We start from the raw sequence: 23,467 nt of genomic DNA, 5'->3' as shown, positions 1-23,467 counted from the left end.
TCAAATGCTTTACAGAGCTTATTTGCTTGCAGTGTCATGAATAAATTGGGAAAGGGGAAAATTAGACTCAGAGAATGAAGGTAAGAGTTTCTAGACCCAGACAAGAAAGAAGGATCTGAATTTAGGAAGTGGAGAGGAAGGGAGAACAATTTCTACAAATAGAATATAAGTTATCTTACTCTAGGTTCCCCCAAAAGCAGACCCTAGACAAGGGCTTTGCCAGTAGATTTTGGGGAGGCAATTCCAAGCACACACAAATGTGGAGGTGGGAAAATGATAGAGGGAAGAAAGGCCAATAGAGTGCATTGATAATGGTTTACTTCTGCAGGCCTCTGGGCTCAGTCTTGCTGGTGAGCATCTCAGAAACCACGTGGAACATGTATGAGCATGTTCTGAGCATGGCTGAGGCCCTAAGAGTAAATACTACTGCCTTATGAGAGTACAAAGTAAGAAGAGAGCTGAAGGGAAAAATAACACCTAAGATTTTAATAAGCAAAGGAAGAAAACTGGTAGGAGTGTCCAGAGAAGGAGAGAGAGAATCAGAAAACAGTGGTATCTCAAAAGACAAAGAGGAAAGAATGTAAAAAATGGGAGCCATGAGTAAAGAGCAGACCTCATTTCAAGATGTTTGGCTAAAAATGAGGGAGATGGGCCATGTCAATATGTGTGGGCTTTTTTTCCCCAGGCAAACCATCAAGGGTTTGAGGTGAGCTTAATTTTATTATGGAAGGCATCCATATATTGATAAATGATGTTGAGAAAGAGCTAGTAACAAGAGAAAGGCTAATATTACAGAAGAGAGAGCCCCTGAGCTGGTAGAAGGGGTGGATCCAGAAGGACAAATTTGTCTTAGACATGAGGAAAGGCCACTGATTCCCTCGGCAGGGATTTGATTGCCCCAGTATCCAGAGGTTTGAAACTGCAGTAGATGGCTTGGAAATTTTTTGCATTCTTTTAATGTGACATTGTCCTTCACTGTCCTTCACTAAGGCAGAATCTGTTTTTTCCTCCTGTCAAACTGGGACTTACTTGATAAATAGAAGGCAGCAGAAACGGCACTGTGACTCCTGAGGCTTGAGTAGTGTATAGAATTGTCAAATCAATACATTGTACACCTGAAGCTAATGTAACATTGTATGTCAACTATATTTCAATAATTAAAAAAAAATGCATTACAGATTCTACTTCACTCTTTTGGAAATCTGAGATCACATGCTGTGAAGAAGCCCAGTCTAGCCTAATGGAGGATGAGAGGTCACATATACTTGAGCCAACAGCATGAACTGCCAGGCATGTGAGTTAAATCATCTTAGACCCTCCAGCCCCAAGTGAGGTACCAGATGAGCATTCATGCAGTTCCCAGGTAGCAGGGGGAACACCTATGCAATCCTCAAAATCTTGAGAAATAATAAAAAATATTGTTTGGGCTCACAAAGTTTTGAGATGATTTGTTATATACCAAGAGATAACTGAAACAGGCAGGGAGGATAAAATTTTAATCTAGAGCCCCTCCCTCCCTTCTTTCCTTCTTTCTTTCCTTAACTTCCTTCCTTCTTTCTTTGAAAACAGTAGCAATTGCCATTTCATGAGATTTAGGGAGAGAGGTAATTGGGTGGGGGGCTTGCGAGATTTAATTTAGGTTTAAACTGACAGGGCCTATGCAGACCAGTTAGGCAGCCCTCAGGCCAAAATGAGGTCAGGGATGTTTTGGAAGTTGTTTCTACTGTAGATGTAAGATAGGCCTCCAAAGACCCTTCCAATGCTAAGATTCCATGATCCAAATAGACAAATTATGTGTGTAGAAGAGTACTGATTAGTTTAGGAAACATGTACCATTAGCTGGGGAAAATCTAGGATAATTGATGAAAAGTGAGTGCTGAATGGCATGTTAATAGTAAAGTTATTGTGAATTTTAAAACAGGAGAGAAGAGAGATTTGCAGCCCAGGCAAAAGTGGCATGTCTCCGACTTTAAAGGAAAGGCTCTGTAGTTTATATTTGATTTCTAGGGCAATAGAAAGCCCCTACAGTATGGTGATCACTGGAAATGACCCGAAATAGCAACTGGAGCCATGGCCGATTCTGGATTCTGGAGAACTAAGCCCTGGGGTATGAGAGCTCAGAAAGTAGTAGTGTAGTAGGCCAGGACTACTTAATCTGAAGCAAGTCTCACTTTTTCCAAGCTGCATAAAAATAACAAGATCCTAGAAAAGTATCAGCATAGTCTTTATGGAATTTCAGGAATCTCCAGTATTCTCAATCCCCATTATCTTGCTCTTTTTTCTCAAATACTTACTACATTCTGACATGATATAACCTACCTGTTTATTACATTTATTATTTATTTTTTATTCCCTCCTTCCCCAGTAGAATACAACCTTCACAATAGCAGGAATTTTCATCTATTTTGTTCACTAATATACCCTTAAGGCTTATAACAGTGCCAGAAACAAACTAGGCATTCAGTAAGTATTTACTAAGTGAATGAATTAATGGCTGTATCAAATGCTCTAAGAATCTGAATAAGACAGACCTGGGAATTTATGACTCATGTGACCAGCTAAGAGGTCCTAATTGTGAAGTCTTCTTTTCCATTTTAGAGGCATTTTTGCTTAAGCAAAATGCCATATATGACTTTGGCATGACACAGGAGGCATTTCCACAGGTCCAGGTTCCAGAGAATCCTTGTGGTCACAGGACAGAATTGGCTGAAAGTCAGAAGGCTGGTGTTCCATGTCCTGGCCCTGATACATACTCACTATATTAAACCCTTGGCAGTTCATTCTCTGAGTCCCAGCTTCCTGGAAAATGAGGATGGTAACAATGATAACTGCTCAAACCCATAGGGTCACTGTGTGAAGACCCAAGACACATTGTGTCATGAACTATGGATATTGTTATTTCAAATTTTAATGCAAGTTTGCTTTAACTCGTTGCATTTTATTTCTATTAGATTTTTGCTTTTTCTATGGCACTATTGCAATGATGTGTGTGCAGATTAAGAGGATTAAAGAATGTTCTGGATCTCATTATTGATCTCTAGAGAAACACCTGATGAACTCAAAGATCATCAAAATGAGAGAAACAATTTTTTCTACACCCATTCTATAATGACTAATTCTAACTCTATACTCATTCTAAAATAACTAATTCTGATTCTCATTCACTCATTCTAAAAGTTCATCTTATATTCTGTTCTCCTCTATGAAAAAGCTCCATTCATAATAAAATTTAGTAACCTGAGAAATGTTTGCTATTCATAATAGTCATTCTTGTCATTGTGACCATTATTTTACTTATTTGAAGAGTAGCTGTTCTGTGACTCCTCTACTTCATATTTATGTTTTTTCCTCTGTAAAAGATAGTTTTCTAGAGATTTTTGTCTCATATTTACATTATCTCATGAACACTCTTTTCACCTCTTTTTTGATGTCCAAGCCAAAGTCACCCTCAGAGTGCCAAGTACCCCCGCCAGCCAGCCCCCCCTTTTTTTTAATGAATCTAGTGTTTGGTCATCTTGGAAAATGAAGTTACAGAGTAGTCCCATTAGCTGCAGTACTTTCAGTAATGAAAGGTATAGGGGTGGAAATGAGGTGAGCCAAAGAAATGACAAGTTTAGCAAGGAGGAAATTTAAACTTCAAAAGATATTATAAACAATGGAAAATAAATACTATATTAAAATTGTAAGAGAAAATGTGATAGAACCTTTGAAAAATCTTTTTACCCCAAGCTTGAATAGGCCTTACTTAAAACATACATACATTGGAAATAGAGCATCAATCACATGAGTTCACTGGTAAACCTTACTTGGCATAAAGCAGGGTCCTCTAGGGAAAAGGCAGGAAGCCAACATATTTTGATATATATTGGGTGGAGGATTGACTAGGGAGGTATCTGCATCATGAAACCTACTTTGAGAGGCAGGCCCACTGAAGTCACTGAACCCCAAGAATGGTTGCTTGAACAGCAGTTAAAAGGGTTTATGCACATATTAAAAGTAATGAAGCAAAGGAGCCACAGAGTGGAAAGCCCTGAGACAATATCTCATATTTTCCCATTTGTTGGAAACTTTGCCATACTGGTGATTACCACTAAATCTGGAAAGTTTGTGCAATGCTGAGCACATTTAAGTTTCTTCTCTTCAAAGCAAAATTATTAAACTAATTGTGTTCTTTGTGAATTTTTCTGAACCACATTGCAATTACTTGGATGTTTCAACTCATGCTAGCCATAATGAACAATGGCTGATCTTAATCAGAGGTATAATGTGTTCTGCTACTGAGGAAACATGTGGTTTCTGAGCCAAATATATAAAGTAAATTACACTTCACAGTAAACTTTTGAAAGGTAAAGGGGGCATAAGGCTGCCCTTTTTTGTTAACTTTTAATTCTTTCCAAAGAATTAAAGTAATGCTTTTCAAATGCAGACTGCACTTGTAATGGACCAACAAGTACTACTTCTTTTTATTTTATTTTATTATGTTATGTTAATCACCATACATTGCATCATTAGTTTTTGATGTAGTGTTCCATGATTCATTGTTTGCGTATAACACCCAGTGCTCCATTCAGTACGTGCCCTCTAGAACCCTCAGTTTGTTTCTCAGAGTCCATAGTCTGTCATGGTTTGTCTCCCGCTCCGATTCCCCCCCTTCATTTTTCCCTTCCTACTATCTTCTTTTTTTTTTTTTTAACATATAATGTATTATTTGTTTCAGAGGTACAGGTCTGTGATTCATCAGTCTTACACAATTCACAGCGCTCACCATAGCACATACCCTCCCCAATGTCTATCACCCAGCCACCCCATCCCTCCCATCCCCACTTCTTTAGGCAAACTTCAGCCAAGATGCAATATGGGTCAGGGCGATTTTTTAAAAATCTGAGGTTGATGAGCTTCCAAAACCTGAGTAGTAAATATGATTTATAAATGTACCCACCTCTGGAGAAAAACTGAGTAACAAAATCCATGTTCTCCCAAATATGTCAATTATTCCATAGGCCATTTCTTAAAGTAAGTCTGCATCCTATCTGATTTTATAAACACAGAATATCCAAACATGTTTCTAAAATTTATTTTATGGTACCAGTGCCTGGATCTCTTTAGAATAATATGCTGCTATTATGCCATCCTTAAAGGTTTGGACATTTAGATTTTTGTAGTTTGCTTACTTTTAAATTCAGTTGGCCACACTGCTTTTGTTATTCTGATTTTTCATACCTCTTATATAAAACCATTGTAAATATGGAATGACAAAATGGAATTAAATTATCTGACATCCTTATACATTCAAATGCTCACAAATTCTCACATGTATGTTAACATGTAAAGTCTGAAACTGCGAAGATAGTTATTATCAGCATTTACTTTTTAATATGGTTCTAATAAAGAAAAAAGCACCAGACTGGGAGTGGAGAGACATGAGTTCTATTTTCAGCTCTGGCGCTAAGTAGTGACAGAAGTCACTTACAAAAAACAAAAAAACAAATACTTTATTGAAATATGATTGATATTTTAAAAGTTGTACATACTAATGTATACAACTTGATGAGTTTGGAGACAAGTATACACCTGTAAAACCATCACCACAGTCTATGCCATAAACATATCTATCGCTTCTACAAGTTTCCTCCAATGCTCTTTAGTTACTATTATTATTTCATGATAAGAACACTTAACATAAGATCTACCTTCTTTTTTTTAATACTTCTGATTATAGTTTATTATAATTGGATACAAATTAAGACGAGTCCTCCAAAAGAGACCATAGTACAAGGTCTGGGAGGGTCCCCAATGTGAAGTTTCTGTGTCCTCAGGACACAACACCCTTGCAGCCCATCAGTGCACAGGAAGCTCACTCAAGCCTCAGTGTCCTGAGTTTTTATTAGGGCTTTATTATATAGGCATAATTACTTGAATAAGATTTACCTTCTTAATACATTTTTAAGTATACAATACAGTATTGTTAACTATAGGCAATATGCTGTACAGTAAATCTGTAGTACTCATTCATCTTGCATAACTACAACTTTGTGCCCTTTGACTAATACTTCCTTGTTTTCCCTCCTCCCAGCTCCTGGTAGCCACCATTCTACATGCTGCTTCTATGACTTTGACTCTTTTAGACTCCTTATATAAGTGAGATCATATAGTATTTGTCCTGTGTCTGGCTTATCTCACTTAGCAAAATGTACTCCAGGTTCCTCTATGTCTCAAAAGGCAAGATTTCCTTCTTTTTTTCATGCTGAATAATATTCAACTGTATGTATATGACACATTTTTAAAATCTATTCATCCATCAATGGACATTAGATTGCTTTCAAATCTTGGTTGTTGCGAATAATGTTGCAATGAACATGGGAATGCAGATACCTCTTCAAGATCCTGATTCCAATTATTTTGAATATTTACCCAGATGTGGGATGCTAGATCATACGGTGGTTCTATTTTTAATTTTCTGAGGAACCTCAGAAAATTTTCCATAGTGATTGCACCAATTTTCATTCCCACCAACAGTGCACAAACGTTTCCTTTTTCCACATCCTTGCCAATACTTACCTTTTGTGTTTTTGATAATAGTCACAGGAGAGCCATTTTTAACATTACTTGTGTGTGTGTGCTTGTTTTTTCATTAATGATAACAGGGAGTGAAACTAAATTCATTTTTTCAGCCAACAAATAATCATTGAATGTATATTATGTTTAAGGCCTGGTGCTAAATGCTGGGCAATGCACAGGATTGCAAGTGGGAACCAAAACCAGTCTTTGTTCTCTAAATATTTCCTCTAATATATTAACTTCTCCCTCTTATCTGTATTCCATTTCAGGTTTCCAACTATCCAGACATACTCAAGCTGTTTAAAACCATACTTATCAACTTCCTGATAAAACTTATTTTTCTTTCCTGTATATTTGTCTCTAAATGGCTACCTATTTCCAATGATCCAGTGTAGAAATTCCGGAATATGTTTGACTCCTCCTACATCTCCATTTGACATTTCCAAACTTCGACCAATGATTCATCTAAATTTATCTTGGATACACTTTTCTTTCATTCCAGTTCTCCCTAATCTAGCCTTGGACCTCATCTCTTAAGCACCAGATTGCTATTTTTGCTTACCTATAGATTCCCCAGCTTTTAGGCACTTTTTTCTCCAATCCAATCTTTACATAATTTCCTAAATTAAGGTTCATAAAAACCACCTACAATGGTTCTCAGTGCCCTTTACTTAGGTCCAAGTTCCTTTGTCTGGCTTCTAAGGTCTGCCACTACCCTTTCTCCTCTATCATCCCTGTGTTAGTCCCGTTTGCTTACCAACACACCCATTTGTCAAATCTATGCCCTTGCTTATGTCGCTTCCCAGACTGGAATGGCATTGCTTCTTTTCTTATTAAAAATTAAATCATCAGGCGCCTGGGTGGCTCAGTCGGTTAAGTGACTGCCTTTGGCTCAGGTCATGATCCCAGGGTCCTGGGATCAAGTCCCACATCGGGCTCCCTGCTCCATGGGGAGCCTGCTTCTCCCTCTCCCCCTCACCCTGCTGGTGTTCCCTCTCTCGCTGTGTCTCTCTCTGTCAAATAAATAAATAAAATCTTTAAAAAAATAAAAATTAAAATTAAATCATCTTTCAAGACTCAGCTCAAGAGTCAAGAATCAATTCCTCCTTCTCTTAAATCCTATTGCATTTATAGTGTATATTATACTGATTAGCACAATTGTTTTTTTTAATATTTCAAGTTTTTACTTAAATTTTAGTTAGTTAACACATAGCATAACATTAGTTTCAGGAGTAGAATTTAGTGATTCATCACTTACATATAACAACCAGGGCTTATCACAAGTGCCCTCCTTAATGCCCATCACTCATTTAGCCCATTCCCTGCCCACTTCCTTTCCAGCAACTCTCAGTTTGTTTGCTATAGTTAAGAGGCTCTTATGGTTTGCCCCTCTCTATCTCTCTCTTTTTTTTTTTCACTTATGTTCATCTGTTTTGTTTCTTAAATTCCACATATAAGTGAAATCATATGGTATTTGCCTTTCTCTGACTGACTTATTTCACTTAGCATAATATACTCTAGCTCTATTCACATTGTTGCAAATGGCAAGATTTCATTCTTTTTCATTCTTTTGATGGCTGAGTAATATTTCATTATGTGTGTGTGTACATATACACACCCCGACATCTTCTTTATCCATTCATCAGTCGATGGACATATGGGGAGGAGCATAGGGAGATAGGTGGGGAGAAGCAGAGGGAGAGAGAATCCCTAGCAGCCTCCAGGCCCATTGCGGAGCCCGATTCAGGGCTCCACACGGGGCTTGATCCCACAACCCTGAGATCATGACCTGAGACGAAATCAATAGTTGGATGCTTAACTGACTGAGCTACTCAGGTGCCCAATTGAGTTTCAGTTTATTGTAGCTTATACTTGGCCCACTCACATTATTCTCTGAGAGGCAGAGCTCCCTGAATTGCAGGCATAATGCCTAAAAGAATAAAACTGGTGTCTAGAGAGATGATTTTACCTGTCTAACCTTAAATGGGGTGGGGGTGTGGTGGTAAGTGAGAGTGTAGGTTGGAAGGACAAAGAATACAAAACTCATACTCTATTATTAGATGTCTCATCTAAGATATTTGTAAGGAGAGTAGAGAGTGAAACACCTCCACAAATTCTAGTTTGTACCTAGGATATAATATTTGTATGCAGAAAATGTGAGAACTCAGATTCTTACTATTGATCATTTGGGGGGGCTAATGATCAAATGAAGTCTAAAAGATAAAGTGAAATGTCAAAAAATCCATATTTTTTCATTTGTGAAATATACTAGAGTGATAGATTACTGTTTCCTAAGAGGCATAGATCTCTTTTTGATTATTCTTTTTGTTACTAGAATAGTTTAACTTATTAAACTGAAGCAAAGTTTAACAAATTCTTGTTCTTTTTTTTCCCCAAAAAACAAGAGGCACTAAAAATTATATTAAATATAAAGTAAAAGAGCTTTAATATTAATTTTGTGTAATTTTCAACAGGTTAAATATACTTTAAAAATCATACCTGAAGTGAACTGAATCATTACTAATGGGCTTAAAAGCGTATAAAAGAAATTCAGTAAGGTTCATTGTAAACAGTAAACCAAACTCAGTAGGTTAGTACATCACCAAAAATATAAGCTCAATAATATCTTACGGAAGTGATATTAACCCTTTCAAGATAGCTTCTCATCTACCTCTCAATCCTTCCAGCTGAATTGTTCTCTAGAATGAGAACAATTAAAGAACGCTTGCCAGAATAACAATTACAGAACAATGACTATTTTGCACAAGGACCTTCCTTGAGGTCAACACGGGTTTCAACAGAAATCACTAACCACTTCCTTTAGTACTGCCAAGGAATTTTCCTTTTTTTTTACTGTGTCAGTTTCCATTACCAAATGATTAGACTGCAATTTCTATCATGCATGATTCATTCTGTTGAAGTATCATTCATAAAACAAACTGTAACCAAACAATATTTTCCATTACCTTGTAAAAAAAACTAAACAACAACACAACAAAATTGACCGGCTTACCATTTTCCTTCTTCATTTTCATATTGTTGAACAGTATATCCAAACATGTCCTCCATGGGGCCACTGAAAGTCATTGAATTTTTCACATCAACGTTGAATGATACGCAGAAGCCTAGAACAACTTGAAGAGAGAAAACAAAGTTCAGTTACACAGAGTTAACTGAGATTCCATAATGTTTTGAATTATGAAAGGCATGTTCAAAAGAGCAATGATGCTCAAAAAATGAGAACTGCAAGAAAGGTCTACAGTATTAATTGTATTACTGACTGAAAATAACAACTAAAGAATACAAGTACTAATATTCAAACAAAATCCTATAGAAATTTAGTAGCTGTACCATTCCCAGAGCTAATGACTTCAGAATATGAGAGAGCTGGCAAAAACTCATGCTTGTATATGCCTAATGTGGTTACAGATAGCTTTCCAGTAATGAGCCCTACAGTGAATCATGGTCACCAATGAAATGTAAACACCTTCATTTTCCTGTTTTCACTATGAAGGATGCAAGAATCACCCTTTAAATCCTCAGGGGAGGAAGCTTTCTCCTTGCTGCTTCCAAAGGGAATGCAAGCTGATTGCCTCCACCCAGAAATGGCTTCCTAAGCAGGCCTGAGATTTGCTCTGCTTCCCTCTCAATCAAGCAGTGGACAGAAAGCTTATCCTAATACACTAGAGCCTCTGTATAGTGTTGGTGGTGATAACCTCACAGGTTGCTGTCCATGATCTATCTAAATCACATGACATATCTAAAGAGCTTACTCAGTGCTTGACACACACTAGGTATTCAATGAGAGTTAATTCTCTTCAATTTCCTTAAAGTTCAGGTAACGAAAACCCTTTACAAGTGAGACTCTCCCCTAAAAGGGTTATGGATGGTGCCAAATTCTGTCAAATGGATGGTGCCAAATTCCATGTTTGGTACTACTTTTTAAAGTATACTTGTGAAGTTACAAAACATTCCTCTCCTAGATGCAACTGAGAATTCTTCCCAAAGAGCACTCCCTTATAAAATTACAAGCATCATAAGGCACATTCAGAGGTAATTAAATTCACTGTTCTTTATTAAAACCATGATACAGCTACACACATCTTGAAAAATTCTCTTTCCTTACTCATTATAAACCCTAAATCCAAACTCGAATTCATTCTATGCTCTAATTCATAATCTTCAATTTTAACATTATTGTTTCTTTGTTGCACAGGATTGTACTAATTTAGAGAAAATTTTGTTCTTAAAGAAAGATATTTATGTATACCTATTTATAAAGTCTTCCTTGATCTTTCCAACTGGAAGTAATCTTTTTAATTACTAAATCCTCCTCTTTCATTTTTTGAATATCTCTCATAGAAATAATTATTAAATACTATTTTATTTACATTGTAATTATCTCTGTGTGATTTCTCCCCGCCTAGTTTGGAAAATTCTTAAAAGCAGGGACTCTCTCCTTATCTTTCTTATCCCTTCTCAAAATCTAGCCTAACTCCTTGTACACAGAGGGGCAATAACATATTTGTAGAATAAACACACTGAAGGAAAAAGTGTACCGGTTGAAGTTAGAGGTGAACTGACAACTATTTCATTTTAGCTAAGAAAGACTTAATGGAGATGGAAATTTTCAAGTTAGATTTTTAAAGGGAGGGAGAGATTCAACTTGGCAGTGAGAAGAAAATATGTCCCAAGGATTTGGGAGGGTCTCTACAAGTAATAAGACATACAAGGGGACAAATATGGTTGCAAAATCATAGAGAGATTTGCCTGGCTCGCGTGGAAGATGCAGACAAAGAATGGAAGGCTAGCATAGGTCCATTTATGTACATTTCCTGCTCCTACTTCAAGTGTGATGGAGAACAGCTGGTTACCATCTTCTGCATAATTGCCTTTCACATATTTGAAGACAGTTTTAAACACGGTTTGCTCTACTCCAAACTAAACAGTACATGCTCCTACCCTTCTCTCACAGGTTTATTTTTTTGAAAACTTGCAACAGATTATCTTTGATATGACAGAGACACAAAGTAGTACGTCTACAACAGGATTTCTCAACTTTAGTGTTATTGACATTTTGAGTCAGAAAATTATTTGTTATGAAATTCTATACTGTATGTTGTAGCAGCATCTGTGGTCCCTGTCCACATGATGCCAGTAGTACTCCCTGAGTTATGGAGATCAAAAATGTCTCCAGACACTGACAAATTCTCCTGGGACCAAAATTGCCCAAGTTGAAAATGACCATTCTATAGATAAGGACCAGAACACCACCACCAATGATTTTGTTGAAGAAGATGATGGAAAAACAACTGGCCTGCAGACCAGCAGCATCTGCATCACCCGGAGCTTGTGAGGGATCCAGAATCTCAGGTTCCACTCGGATTTCCTGAACCAGTATCTCCATCCCAACAAGATCCCCAGGAAGTTCAATTCCTGTTAAGCTTTGAGAGGTGTAAGCCTGTAATATGGTAACCCTCTTTCATAATGTTGATGCAGGTGACATAATTTACCTAAATTAAAAGTACTCACCATCTTTTAGACCAAACGGGGAAAGGATTATCATTAGTCAGATTCAAGTTCACCTGCTCTTGAAATATTTTTCCAGCACTTTATTGTCTTTAATATATGTTCTCCCAAAGGCCATTCATGATACTCCTCAATATAAGACCGAGAGCTTTTGGTTTCCTTTTTAGGCCTGTTTATTCCACATGTTGTGTGGAATGTCCGGGGGGAGGGGGGTGTGCTGCACTTTTTTTTTTTTTTCATTTCCTGTCTTCAGAATTCTACAGGCAATTTGCCCAAAGTGATTGTAAATCAGTCTCTTTCATGTTTGCTAAGGCACCAAAGAGACTGAAGCACAGGAGATGACAAAAAAAATAGTTTACATCTTGTTCTTTTGATTTAAAGAAGTGCACAGTGAAAGCAGCTTCTTGTATTTTTGAGTTTGATGCTCATTTTGTTATACTAAGTTGTCTTGGAACTTTATGTACCAGAGGTAAAGTAAAAATCATACTTATTCTTCGTCAAAGTCAAAAAACAAAAACAAAGCTGAGGGGGCTTAAGGGGCCATATAGGGTGAAAATGATGGGAAATAAGACATAGACAATAGTCAGATGTCAAAATTAAGTTCTGATTTCACAGGTACCAGCAAAAGAGGAATTTTTTTCCCTTAATAATAACAACATAATTACTATGTGTTATTCTTCACATGCTCCTTCTCATATAATTTCCCCACAACCTTACAGTTAGTGTTATTATCACTGCTATGCAAATGAAGAGAAGGAGGCTCAGGATAGCAGAGAAATTTGCCCACATTTCCCCAGGATTCCTAAAATTCACATTAATTTGATTTCTACATCTTATCGCTAAAACTGAAAAGGGCTAGGAGAAGGCAACGTTACTATTAGTCCATATAATTACATCTTCTGAGAAGCAAAATTGGGAAAGAGGCCTTCTACAGTGGCCATGGCTAAGAAAATGGGGATGAGGGAGATGACTGGAGTAAGGAGAGAAGTCATGCCTGCAGAGCTCTAGATAAAGCATCATGAGATATTTCAGCCAAAACATTCATGTTCAGGTAGAAAAGAAATGGAAAGGCTTGCTCTCTTTCAAATATGACTACATGTGTTATATATTTAAGGGCTAAAAACTGAGAGGAAGATGAGATTGTTGGTATTGAAAGCCCTTTTCCTCACTTGCAATGTATAATGAAACATCTTTATAATATCAGTGCTATAAATCTGAAATTTTAATTAGTTCAATTACTCTTGATGGCTAAGTGAATTGGATCTTAATTTTGGTGTACATGATTACCTTAAAAGATAAAATTTGAGAGGTACCTGGGTGGCTCGGTTGAGCATCCAACTCTTGGTTTCGGCTCAGGTCATGATCTCTGGATCGTGGGATTGAACCCCGCTGTGCTCAGCGGGGAGCCTGCTTCTCTCCCTCTTCCTCTCCCTCTGCCCCTCCCCCTGCTTGTGTGTGCTCTCTCTTTCTCTCTCTCTAAAATAAAGAAAAATCTTTTTAAACAAGACAAAGTTTGATAGTGTAACTGGATCTATCCAAAAATATAGTACTACATAATTCTAGTTGATCTGATATCTGAAGTGATTATTTTTACAGCATTGCAATCTTGAGAAGGATGAGACAAAGAAATCCAGTGGTGAAGACAACAGAAAATAAAAATAGAATAAAAAAACAACATTAGAGCCTTGAGCCTTGATGTAGAATCAACACAAGTATTTGGAAATGGTATCATAGTCTCAAATACAGGAATACATATTTTCTGGAAAAAATACCGTACCCAACTCACTGTCTCCAAGCAATTGAAACTTCCCTATACAATTATGTAAGAGGAAAGTCTGGCTCAATCAATCCCACCATTCAGAGTTCTTTCATCAGAAATGATGTAATATGTCAGCATGATATCTACCTCTATCAGCAAGTCCAGAAAAGCCAATCCAAATAAACACCTCAATGTTCAAGCATTTTCCAAGTTTCATCCTGGGAGGTTGCTTTTTAACTTCAGCTTGCTGTAGTGGGTGAATTGTTTTGACTTTAGTGCTAATGTCCTGTGGGCCTCCAATTAATACATATGGTATTTGAACTTCAAAGTGAGTGTGTGTTTATGTGTGTATCTGTATCTGGCTGGTGGAAAGGAGGCAAGGAGGCCTAATTCTTGGCACATAGTAGGTGTTTAATACAAGTTTGTTAAATGAAACAGGATGGAATAAACACAGAAATGAAGAGTTCTCATATAAAAGTCATTCTGGCTGTAAGAACTTGTACCCTTTTGTAAATGCTGCCCAGAATATTAAACTCCAATGGAGTGTTTCCCAAACATCCTTTGTTAAAAATCCCCCTTTTAAATTTTTCTACATAAGTTTGTTCTTTCACAGTGTTTATTTTCCTTTGTAGTATCTACAGACATCTGCTCTTTTCCCATATCCTTCCATCACAAATAATTGCCTACTCTGCCAGCTCTTCTCAGACTGTCCCTTCTCTTGAAATTCTTAAACAGTCTCAGTTTCCCAACGCCTCCACCCTATCACCGTCATCTTCTGGCTCTGTTTTTTACAGGATGAAAAAGCTGCAGAACCTCAGGAGTCCCTGGACCCCATTGTGGGAAACATGACTTGCGTGTTTGTGCAAGCAATGTGAGCACAGAACTCTGTTCTCCAGCTGCCCTGGCATCCTGGGAGCTGAACTCATTAATTTCTGTGACTACACAGCATGGAGCGCTGCATGGGGAAAGGCGTATTACACTTTAGAACAGAGCAGGGTTGCATCCTATTCAAGAATTTACACTGAAATGCGAGATACAAAGTCTTTGGATGTGTAAAAGTATGAATGAAATTTGTACTTTTGTTAATGAAAAATTTTCAGTAGATTTTATTAATTTACATATAATATCTTCTCAGTGAGACAGTAAGACATTGTCAGTAAGTTTATTTTTCTTAGCATGCATAACAGGTACTTTTGAGGCCCAGGAAAGCAAAGAGGTAGTATGAACTGTAAAATAAATGGTTCCAGGCACTAACAGGTTGTATTATTGATTCTCCTACAGATTCAATAGGAAAATTTTTCTGGATGCCTTGGGTACTGGCTTTTGAAGTCCATACACATGTCGGAGTGTGTGACACATGTTTACTACTTCAGATACTTCTATTGCTTCACTGGAGAGAGTGAATTCTACTTCTTTTTTGTTTGTGTGTTTAATAACTCCAATAGAAATTAGGAAATTTAAAATAATTCATATCACTGTGTATGCTCCCTCTTTGCTTTCCTGATCCATGAAACCACCTCTTGTGCACATTAGCGAAAATAACAGGATTGGCAATGTGTTACTGGCTCATATATATCATGGAGAAGAAATTATATGTAAAGTAACATAATTCATTGAAAAAATCTGTAAATAAAGGTAGAATTTTTTTTTTAAGATTTTATTTATTTATTTGACAGAGAAAGACACAGTGAGAGAGGGACAAGTAGGGGGAGTCGGAGAAGAAGCAGGCTTCCCGCGAAGCAGGGAGCCCGATGTGGGGCTCGATGCCAGGACCCTGGGACCATGACCTGAGCCGAAGGCAGACGCTTAACGACTGAGCCACCCAGGTGCCCCAAAGGTAGAATTTTTTAATCAGGTTTTTCTTCTCAGGCATTTACGGAGACAACGCATATGGTACCTGGGTAAGATGTGACTCTGAGATTGAAACAAAAGCATCTCAAAAACATGCAAAAGATTATCCAGTTATCTAATGTACAAATGGTATAAAAAGAGCCAAAAGTGGGGCACCTGGGTGGTGCGGTCAGTTAAGCATCTGACTCTTGGTTTTGGCTCAGATCATGATCTCAGGGTCTTAAGATGGAGCCCTGCATGGGGCTTTGTGTGGAGTCTGCTTAAAACTTTTTCTCCCTCTCCCTCTGCTCCTCCCCCACCTAAAATAAATGAATAAATCTTAAAAAAAAAAAAAAGATCCGGGCGCCTGGATGGCTCAGTTGGTTAAGTGACTGCTTTCGGCTCAGGTCATGATCCTGGAGTCCCTCGATCGAGTCCCGCATCGGGCTCCCTGCTCGGCAGGGCGCCTGCTTCTCCCTCTGACCCTCCCCCCTCTCATGTGCTCTCTCTCTCTCATTCTCTCTGTCTCAAATAAATAAATAAAATCTTTAAAAAAAAAAAAAGATCCAAAAGCCATTCTCTCTTAATTGTACAATTTGTAGTTAGGAACTAAAATTGTTTAAGTGAAAACACACTTATGTGTAACACAAAATAGAAATGAATGGAAAAATTCCAACATGTGAAAAAATCAGTTAAATTAAGTTGTGATTATTTAGACTGGAAAGTAATTACTGGCATTTTGAATCAACTATAATATTTTTTCAAGGATTGAGTATGCCTGGACTTTTTAAAATGTCTTGATTTTTATGCAAGGTTTTAGGAACACAATCAACATATAAAATGATCTACCTATATTTTATTTTGCCATGGACCACAAAGGGGTATTAGCTTTAACTTGCCTTAAACTTTCATATTTTTTTATTTTCCATAATGCTCAGAAGCAGGAGGCAAAGTATACAGATTTATAACATTCCTCTTTTGATGGAATAAGGTTATCTAAATACTTTCTGGTTTAACGCACAAGTGGTCAATCATTAACATTAATAAATTAAGAGCTTCATGAAGCTAAGTAACAAAATAAAATACTGTGCAATCCCCAGTATATCCCAAATCAAAAACAAAGTCTATAAGAAAATAGTTGCTCATCCTAGAGTTACCCAGTAGTTTTAATTGGCAATTTCAAATTGCATAGATTAAGAGATGCCTTATTGATTCTCATATACCATGTAATGGGCTAAATTTTCTAGATGTCCCTAATAATATACTAGCATTTAGACTAAAATGATTCTTTATAATATTTCCCTCCCTTCCTAGCTAATTATTATAGCTAGTTTTCATTTTATCATTCATTACCAAACCTTCTCTTCATTCAATAGTTTTTTGGTAACTCTGTTCGATTTAAAACTTGTTCAGTTTATCAAGAGAAAATAATGGAAGTCAAATGAATATAACTTGTGGTTCATCTGAAAAAAAAAAGGAAAATAAATCAGAAAGTATTTTAAAGGACATGGGTTTGTTTATGAAAGATGAAGAAAAATCTCAGTAGCCTGGAATGTTGAAATATTTCAGAAGGCAAGGGTCAGTAGAATGCTTGTTTTCTTTTCAGAGGAAATAGATAACTTAATGATGCTTTCTTTTCTGTTTTGAGATAGCTCCAATTTTGTTTTCTTAGCTATAATTGTTGTTGCTAAGACTATGATGATCTTTCAGCACTTCGAACATTAGTTGAGCAGTAAATCCTTGAATTCAAACTCTCTTCCTATCTAGCAGCATCATCTTCTACATTCTTTCCATTCGTCTCCTAGAGTATCTGGTAATTGAAGTAAATACAGATGTTATAATCAAAATCCCCAAGAACTGGCAGCCAATATTTTCCTTAAATGGAAGCATACTGGTACTTAGAATCACAATCCTGGTGACCAAGTACTTGTTATATACAAGGATCTTGAAATTCGAGTAGAGGTTATCTGTGGACTGGGGGCAAGAGAAGGAAGAGAATAGGATCCAAAAGGAAATAAAAATGTGGTTTTAACTTTATATGTTTTTAGAGGAAAATGTTTACTTCCCTTTCTTCATGGAAGGGAGCTCTGTGAGGTGTAACCCTCCTTGCCTGTATCTATGTCTGTCTCCTTTCACACTTAAATGATTGGTGAGTTTGGAAAGAGAAGCTGTACGGGTAGCTCAGTCTTTTCTTACTTGTTTTCTCTTAGAAGTGAGCCTGCCTACAGAAAAAACAAAAACAAAAACAAAAACAAAATAATGCTTTGTTCTATTTCCCCTGTATCAGACTCTGAGTTGGGGGTGGAGGGTAAGTCAGCTTCGTCTAAGGGTTAATAGTGGAAATTTCATTCATCAGCCATGCTCCATTCTGATTCTTGGTCATTTCCCAATCAGTTTTAGCTTCAATGTCGAAGAGATTTGCTCATTATTGGGCTTTCTAAAAAATCCTAATAGTGTTTTATTTCTCATGAAAAATAAATAATTATGGGACAATGTTTAGATTTTGCAAATCTGGGCACTGGGCACATTTATGTTTATTGTTATTCCTTTAATTTTCTTTCTTTTTTTTTTTCATTTTGAGAAAAGTTTAATGCCATTATACCAAATCAACCATATAAGATTCTCCTCTGAAAAAATAATACTTTGTGTTATTTTCAGAAATATTTCTTTCATATATTTAAAAGAGGTTATTGGTTTCTCTATTTACTGGAATATGAAATGAAGCCTGCTTTATAATTACAATGACTTTTTGGGTTTTTTTTCGGGGTAACCCATCCCCCCACCCCCCTCTCCTCTAAGCCTTTAATTTTCTTATTAGTCTAAAGAATTTCATGAGAAAAAAGAACTTCTAAATATTTTTTGTATAATTATTATTATGTTTAAAGATGTGTTGACATGATATATCTTCTCTAATTCTTTTTAATTTTATTAATTTTTAAAATTTCGTATCTCAACACAGAATTAGAACAAACACAATGCTATTCTTGTTTCTAGGAGCTGCAAGGAGACACAAAATAAAATAATTTGAATGTATCATCTTAATTATCTTTACCCATTTCTTATTTTCTACAATCCCTTCACTATCAATGACATTGAGAGTAAGGGGTGGGGGGTCTGTAGAAGAAGATATAAGGAGGCATGATTAGGATAAGGGGGAGATATGATATTTCAGAGGCAGGCAAGGTGAACAAGGGCATGTGGAGATCTGACCAAGGATGGTTTGCTATGGCAGCTGCATCTTATACTCACACTCTGGTGGATATTGCTGGGGGCCAAAAAAATCAAGATTTTAGGAATGAGATTAATACTATGATTAGCCAAAGTTTCCAATTTGCTTAACAAATACACTGGTCTGAAAAGGAACTGACTGCTAGAATTTTCACTATTTCTTTTCCAGTCCTTGTCCACAGTCTAGTTTCTTGGACTGTGCTATTTATATGGCTGTGTCTGCCTCTTCAGAGAACTGAAGATGATCCAAATCATGGAACTGAGAGTTATATTAAGAAAGAGACAAATGTGATGCTCCAGGAACTCATAATTCCTTACTCTGGGAGAAGTTTAAAAAATATGGAAGTAAGTCAAGTAACACTTACTGATTTTCCACTGGCCATCTTTATTTCACAAACACTAGGCACTCAGGGAAGATGTAAAAGAAATAGGTCATCACTCAATTTAGAACTGTCCAGCATGCCAGAGGTGTACTGAACATTACTTCTGAGAATATAAACATATAAAGATGGAAGGAAAAATGCCAAGGAGTTGTACACTTACCAGTAAGGTTAAACAGGATAGAGCAGGATTATGGCAGATGAATGAGCATGCGTATTTGACAATTTTCCTTAAGTATTGCAACTTTAGAAAGCTTGCTGACTTCATTGTTTCTAATCATTCCACGTATTCTTGCAACTCTCTAATCTTAAATTATTATTTGGATCTTTAAAGGAGCAGAAATTAGCACAACCAAATCAATAGCAACCACAAAGACTACATTCCATTGACATCAATGGAATCTAGTACCACATTTCCTCCCAGAAGGGAGCCCATGATATATTACAGAATGTTACATGAGAATTTTTAAGACCTTAGAGTTAAAGAAAAATTGTATCTTATAAAAATGTAAAGATAATTAAGTGGATTAGACTGGATATACTTTTTTTATGAGGGGATAGTCAGGATCCTGAGGGTTCTATATAGTAGCTTATCCTCATGAAAGGCCATTTTACTGTCTTTTCAAAGATTTTGAAAGGACATCTTTTCCACCTAGTGATACTACACCAAGGTTAACACTCCAATTTTAAAGTTTTTGATGGCTTACCAAAACAAAAAGTTTGAGAAAAACAACTAAAAACAACCAAACAAAATTAAACTCTTTGAGCAATGGGATCGGGGGGAGTCAGGGATGAAAAAATATATATGGATTTAGATATTTCTGTTAGGATAAAAAGGGTCTTCTCAATACCTAGAATATTTGTTGTCAGTATTTAAACATGCTTTCAGGTTTCTAGTGATAGTGTTCGTTCTCTATTCTAACATAGGGTAGGTAGTAAGTGGTTATATGTTTTATATCCTGCAAGAAAAATCTGTTTGATCCTTGATCAAACTGTTGAGTTTAGGGGAAACTGCAAAGAATTAATTATGACTTCCTAATATATGACTTCTATAGTGATAAATCATAAAACATTATAGTTGGTAGATATGAGACACCTTACCTATTACTTAAGTTGGCTGTTCCATTTCACCAGAAGTCAGCAACTACCGTCTTATGGCAACCACCTTATTCCAACCAAGGGTTTCAGAGGGTGCTACCATGTCTTTAAGTGACACTGGGGGATCCAGACTATAGCTGACTGGCCCAAGAATGAGCATCAGATTTAAAATGAACCATCTGGTATCTCACCCTCCTGGCCACAGTTGATTAACTCTAAGGCAGCCAATCCAAGTACTCAACTCTCTTATATCAGGTTGGCAACTTTTGTAGACTCTTGTCTGGTGGTGAAGATCATGGAACAGGACACTCAGGAATAGACACAGGCTTCATTCTTGCCAAGAAGGTATTTAATGGTGTGAGAGTAAAAGCCAGATGAGGCAAAGAGAGAATTCTAAGATACAGAAGGGAAGTGAGATATTGTCTAGTCCAGTTAGTGGTCCCCCTTCAGTTTCATTGCTCCACTGTGGCTGGGGGAAGGATGGAAAAGAAGAACGAGGCAGGGTAGCTAAGAAAAACAGATGGCTACCATGACCTGACTCAATGCTTCCTTCTTACTTCCCCCAAAGGGCATTAAAAACTTTAAAAAGACAGAGTAAGAGAGAAAAAGAGACTAGCCTGCTCTGTATATAGATTACAAGTATGTAAATAAATGTCTGTATGTAACAACATTCTGCATGTGTTATATTCATTCAGCACACACTAATAAACACCTATCATGTGCAAGGTAGTGTGGAAGAGCCATGAGTGATTAAAAGGCAAAATAAACATTAGCCATGCCCTCAAAGAGCTTTAGTTATTTGTGAGACATAAGGCATAATCAAATAATTAACCATATGAGGTTAAAAAAGAAAAAAAAAATCCCAGGGGCCATAAGTGATTGCTGTAATGTGACTCCTGTAATTTGGATGCCAATTTTATAAATCTTAATCCTAGCTTTGTTTTTTCTTTTTTCTTTTTTTTTTTTTTTAAAGATTTATTTATTTATTTGACAGAGAGACACAGTGAGAGAGGGAACACAAAGCAGAGGGAGTGGAAGAGGAAGAAGCAGGCCTCCCGCCGAGCGGCGAGCAGGGAGCCTGATGCGGGGCTCGATCCCAGGACCCTGGGATCATGACCTGAGCCGAAGGCAGACGCTTAACGACTGAGCCACCCAGGCGCCCCCTAGTTTTGTTTTTTCTTTCTTTCCTATTTAGTCATTGAAAAGGTTTGTGCTATCTAAGATTTTATTTATTTATTTATGTGAGGGTGGCGGATGGAGGAGCAGAGGGAGAGGGACAAGCAGACTCTGTGTTGAATGCAGAGCCCAATGCAGGGCTCAATCTCATGACCCTGAGATCATGACCTGAACCAAAATCAAGAGTCGGACACTTAACTGACTGTGCCACCCAGGCACCCCAGGTCTGTGCTATCTAAAAGAGAATAGGAAATAGATATCTTGGGACTTAATTTGGGTAGTCCTTTATGTACTATGAAAAAGTGTGACACCTTTTTAGTTGACTAGGCAGGTGATTAAATATGCAAAATTTCCCTGGGAAGACTCTACATTTCACATTAGAAAATGCTTTCAGTACTTTAGGTCTGTACTCGAGGCATCACCATGAGTTAAAAATAAAGCCAGATGAAAACATGACACAGAACTCACACTGACTTTCATTGCCCAGTCAGATTTAAAGTTGAAATCTTCCATTATGCAACATAAGAATAATTCATTTAAATACAGGCAAAAGGGCAGGATGGTGGTGATGTCACTACAGAATAATTGCTGCTTTGTGGCAGGCTGATCTTATTAGGAGGGCAGAGCTGAATGAGGCACCAGCTTGCCCCTCCACAGACTGACACCCTGCCTGGCGCCTACAGCAAAAAACTACAGTGAAAAACGAGGGTGAGTGATTCTGTTGTATGTCAGTTATTTCCCAGCCAAACCCTGAAGCATATTTTTCCTTCATGTCTTGAGTGCAACTACTATTCCGTACTATGATGAAAGATCAGTAATATAATTTGTGTGGACACTTTATAAAATACTTGGCCTTCTATTACTTTAAAAGTATAAAAAGAACTTTTTGAAAAATTTCAAAAATTGGATTTCCTTAATTTTTAACTTTTTACCAGCAATAATGATTTTCTGGATGAACTCCAATCAACTTAAAAATGACTGTTATTTTTTTTAATGCCTGTCAAAGAATTCGTTTTTGTTTTTTTAAAGATATACTCCCTGGTGAATACTTAGGACTTACTCAAAACAATTGGGCACATAAGAGCTTCCAAAATTTATCTTTGAAGACATATAATGGGGACAATTTGAGAAGGTGATGAATCAAATCTTTGTCATCTATTTCTTAAGAGATTGCACTGAGAAAAAAAACCCTCAATTTGTTTCTTAGAGTCCATAGTCTCTCATGGTTCATCTCTCCTTCCGATTTCCCCCACTTCATTTTTCCCTTCCTTCTCCTAATGTCCTCCATGCTATTCCTTATGTTCCACAAATAAGTGAAACCATATGATAATTGACTTTCTCTGCTTGACTTATTTCACTTAGCATAATCTCCTCCAGTCCCATCCATGTTGATGTAAAAGGTGGGTATTCATCCTTTCTGATGGCTGAGTAATATTCCATTGTATATATGAACCCCATCTTCTTTATCCATTCATCTGTTGAAGGGCATCTTGGCTCTTTCCACAGTTTGGCTATTGGCGGACATTGCTGCTATGAACATTGGGGTGCATATGGCTCTTCTTTTCACTACATTTGTGTCTTTGGGGTAAATACCCAGTAGTGCAATTGCTGGGTCATAGGGTAGCACTATTTTTAATTTTCTGAGGAACCTCCACACTGTTTTCCAAAGTGGCTGTACCAACTTGCACTCCCACCAACAGTGTAAGAGGGTTCCCCTTTCTCCACAACCTCTCCAACATTTGTTGTTTCTTGCCTTGTCAATTTTTGCCATTCTAACTGGTGTAAGGTGGTATCTCAATGTGGTTTTGATTTGAATTTCCCTGATGGCTAATGATGATGAACATTTTTTCATGTGTCTGTTAGCCATTTGTATGTCATCTTTGGAGAAGTGTCTGTTTATGTCTTCTGC

General features: G+C 37.1%; 1 protein-coding gene across 1 annotated transcript in view; it reads right to left on the bottom strand.

Moving 5' to 3' along the window:
- The window catches only part of ITGA1 (integrin subunit alpha 1), a 154,448-nt gene that overhangs the window by 95,795 nt on the left and 35,186 nt on the right, over nt 1-23,467 (bottom strand). Inside the window, exon 2 of the mRNA XM_081825796.1 lies at nt 9,572-9,692. Within this exon, the coding sequence (XP_081681922.1) occupies nt 9,572-9,692 (121 nt within the window). The remainder of the gene's footprint in view (nt 1-9,571; nt 9,693-23,467) is intronic.

The sequence above is a fragment of the Leptonychotes weddellii genome, chromosome 7 (assembly GCF_054177405.1).
Source record: "Leptonychotes weddellii isolate Sample4059 chromosome 7, ASM5417740v2, whole genome shotgun sequence".
NCBI lineage: Eukaryota > Metazoa > Chordata > Mammalia > Carnivora > Phocidae > Leptonychotes > Leptonychotes weddellii.
Note: the sequence above shows the minus strand (reverse complement) of the source record. Positions and strands in the feature narration are given on the sequence as shown.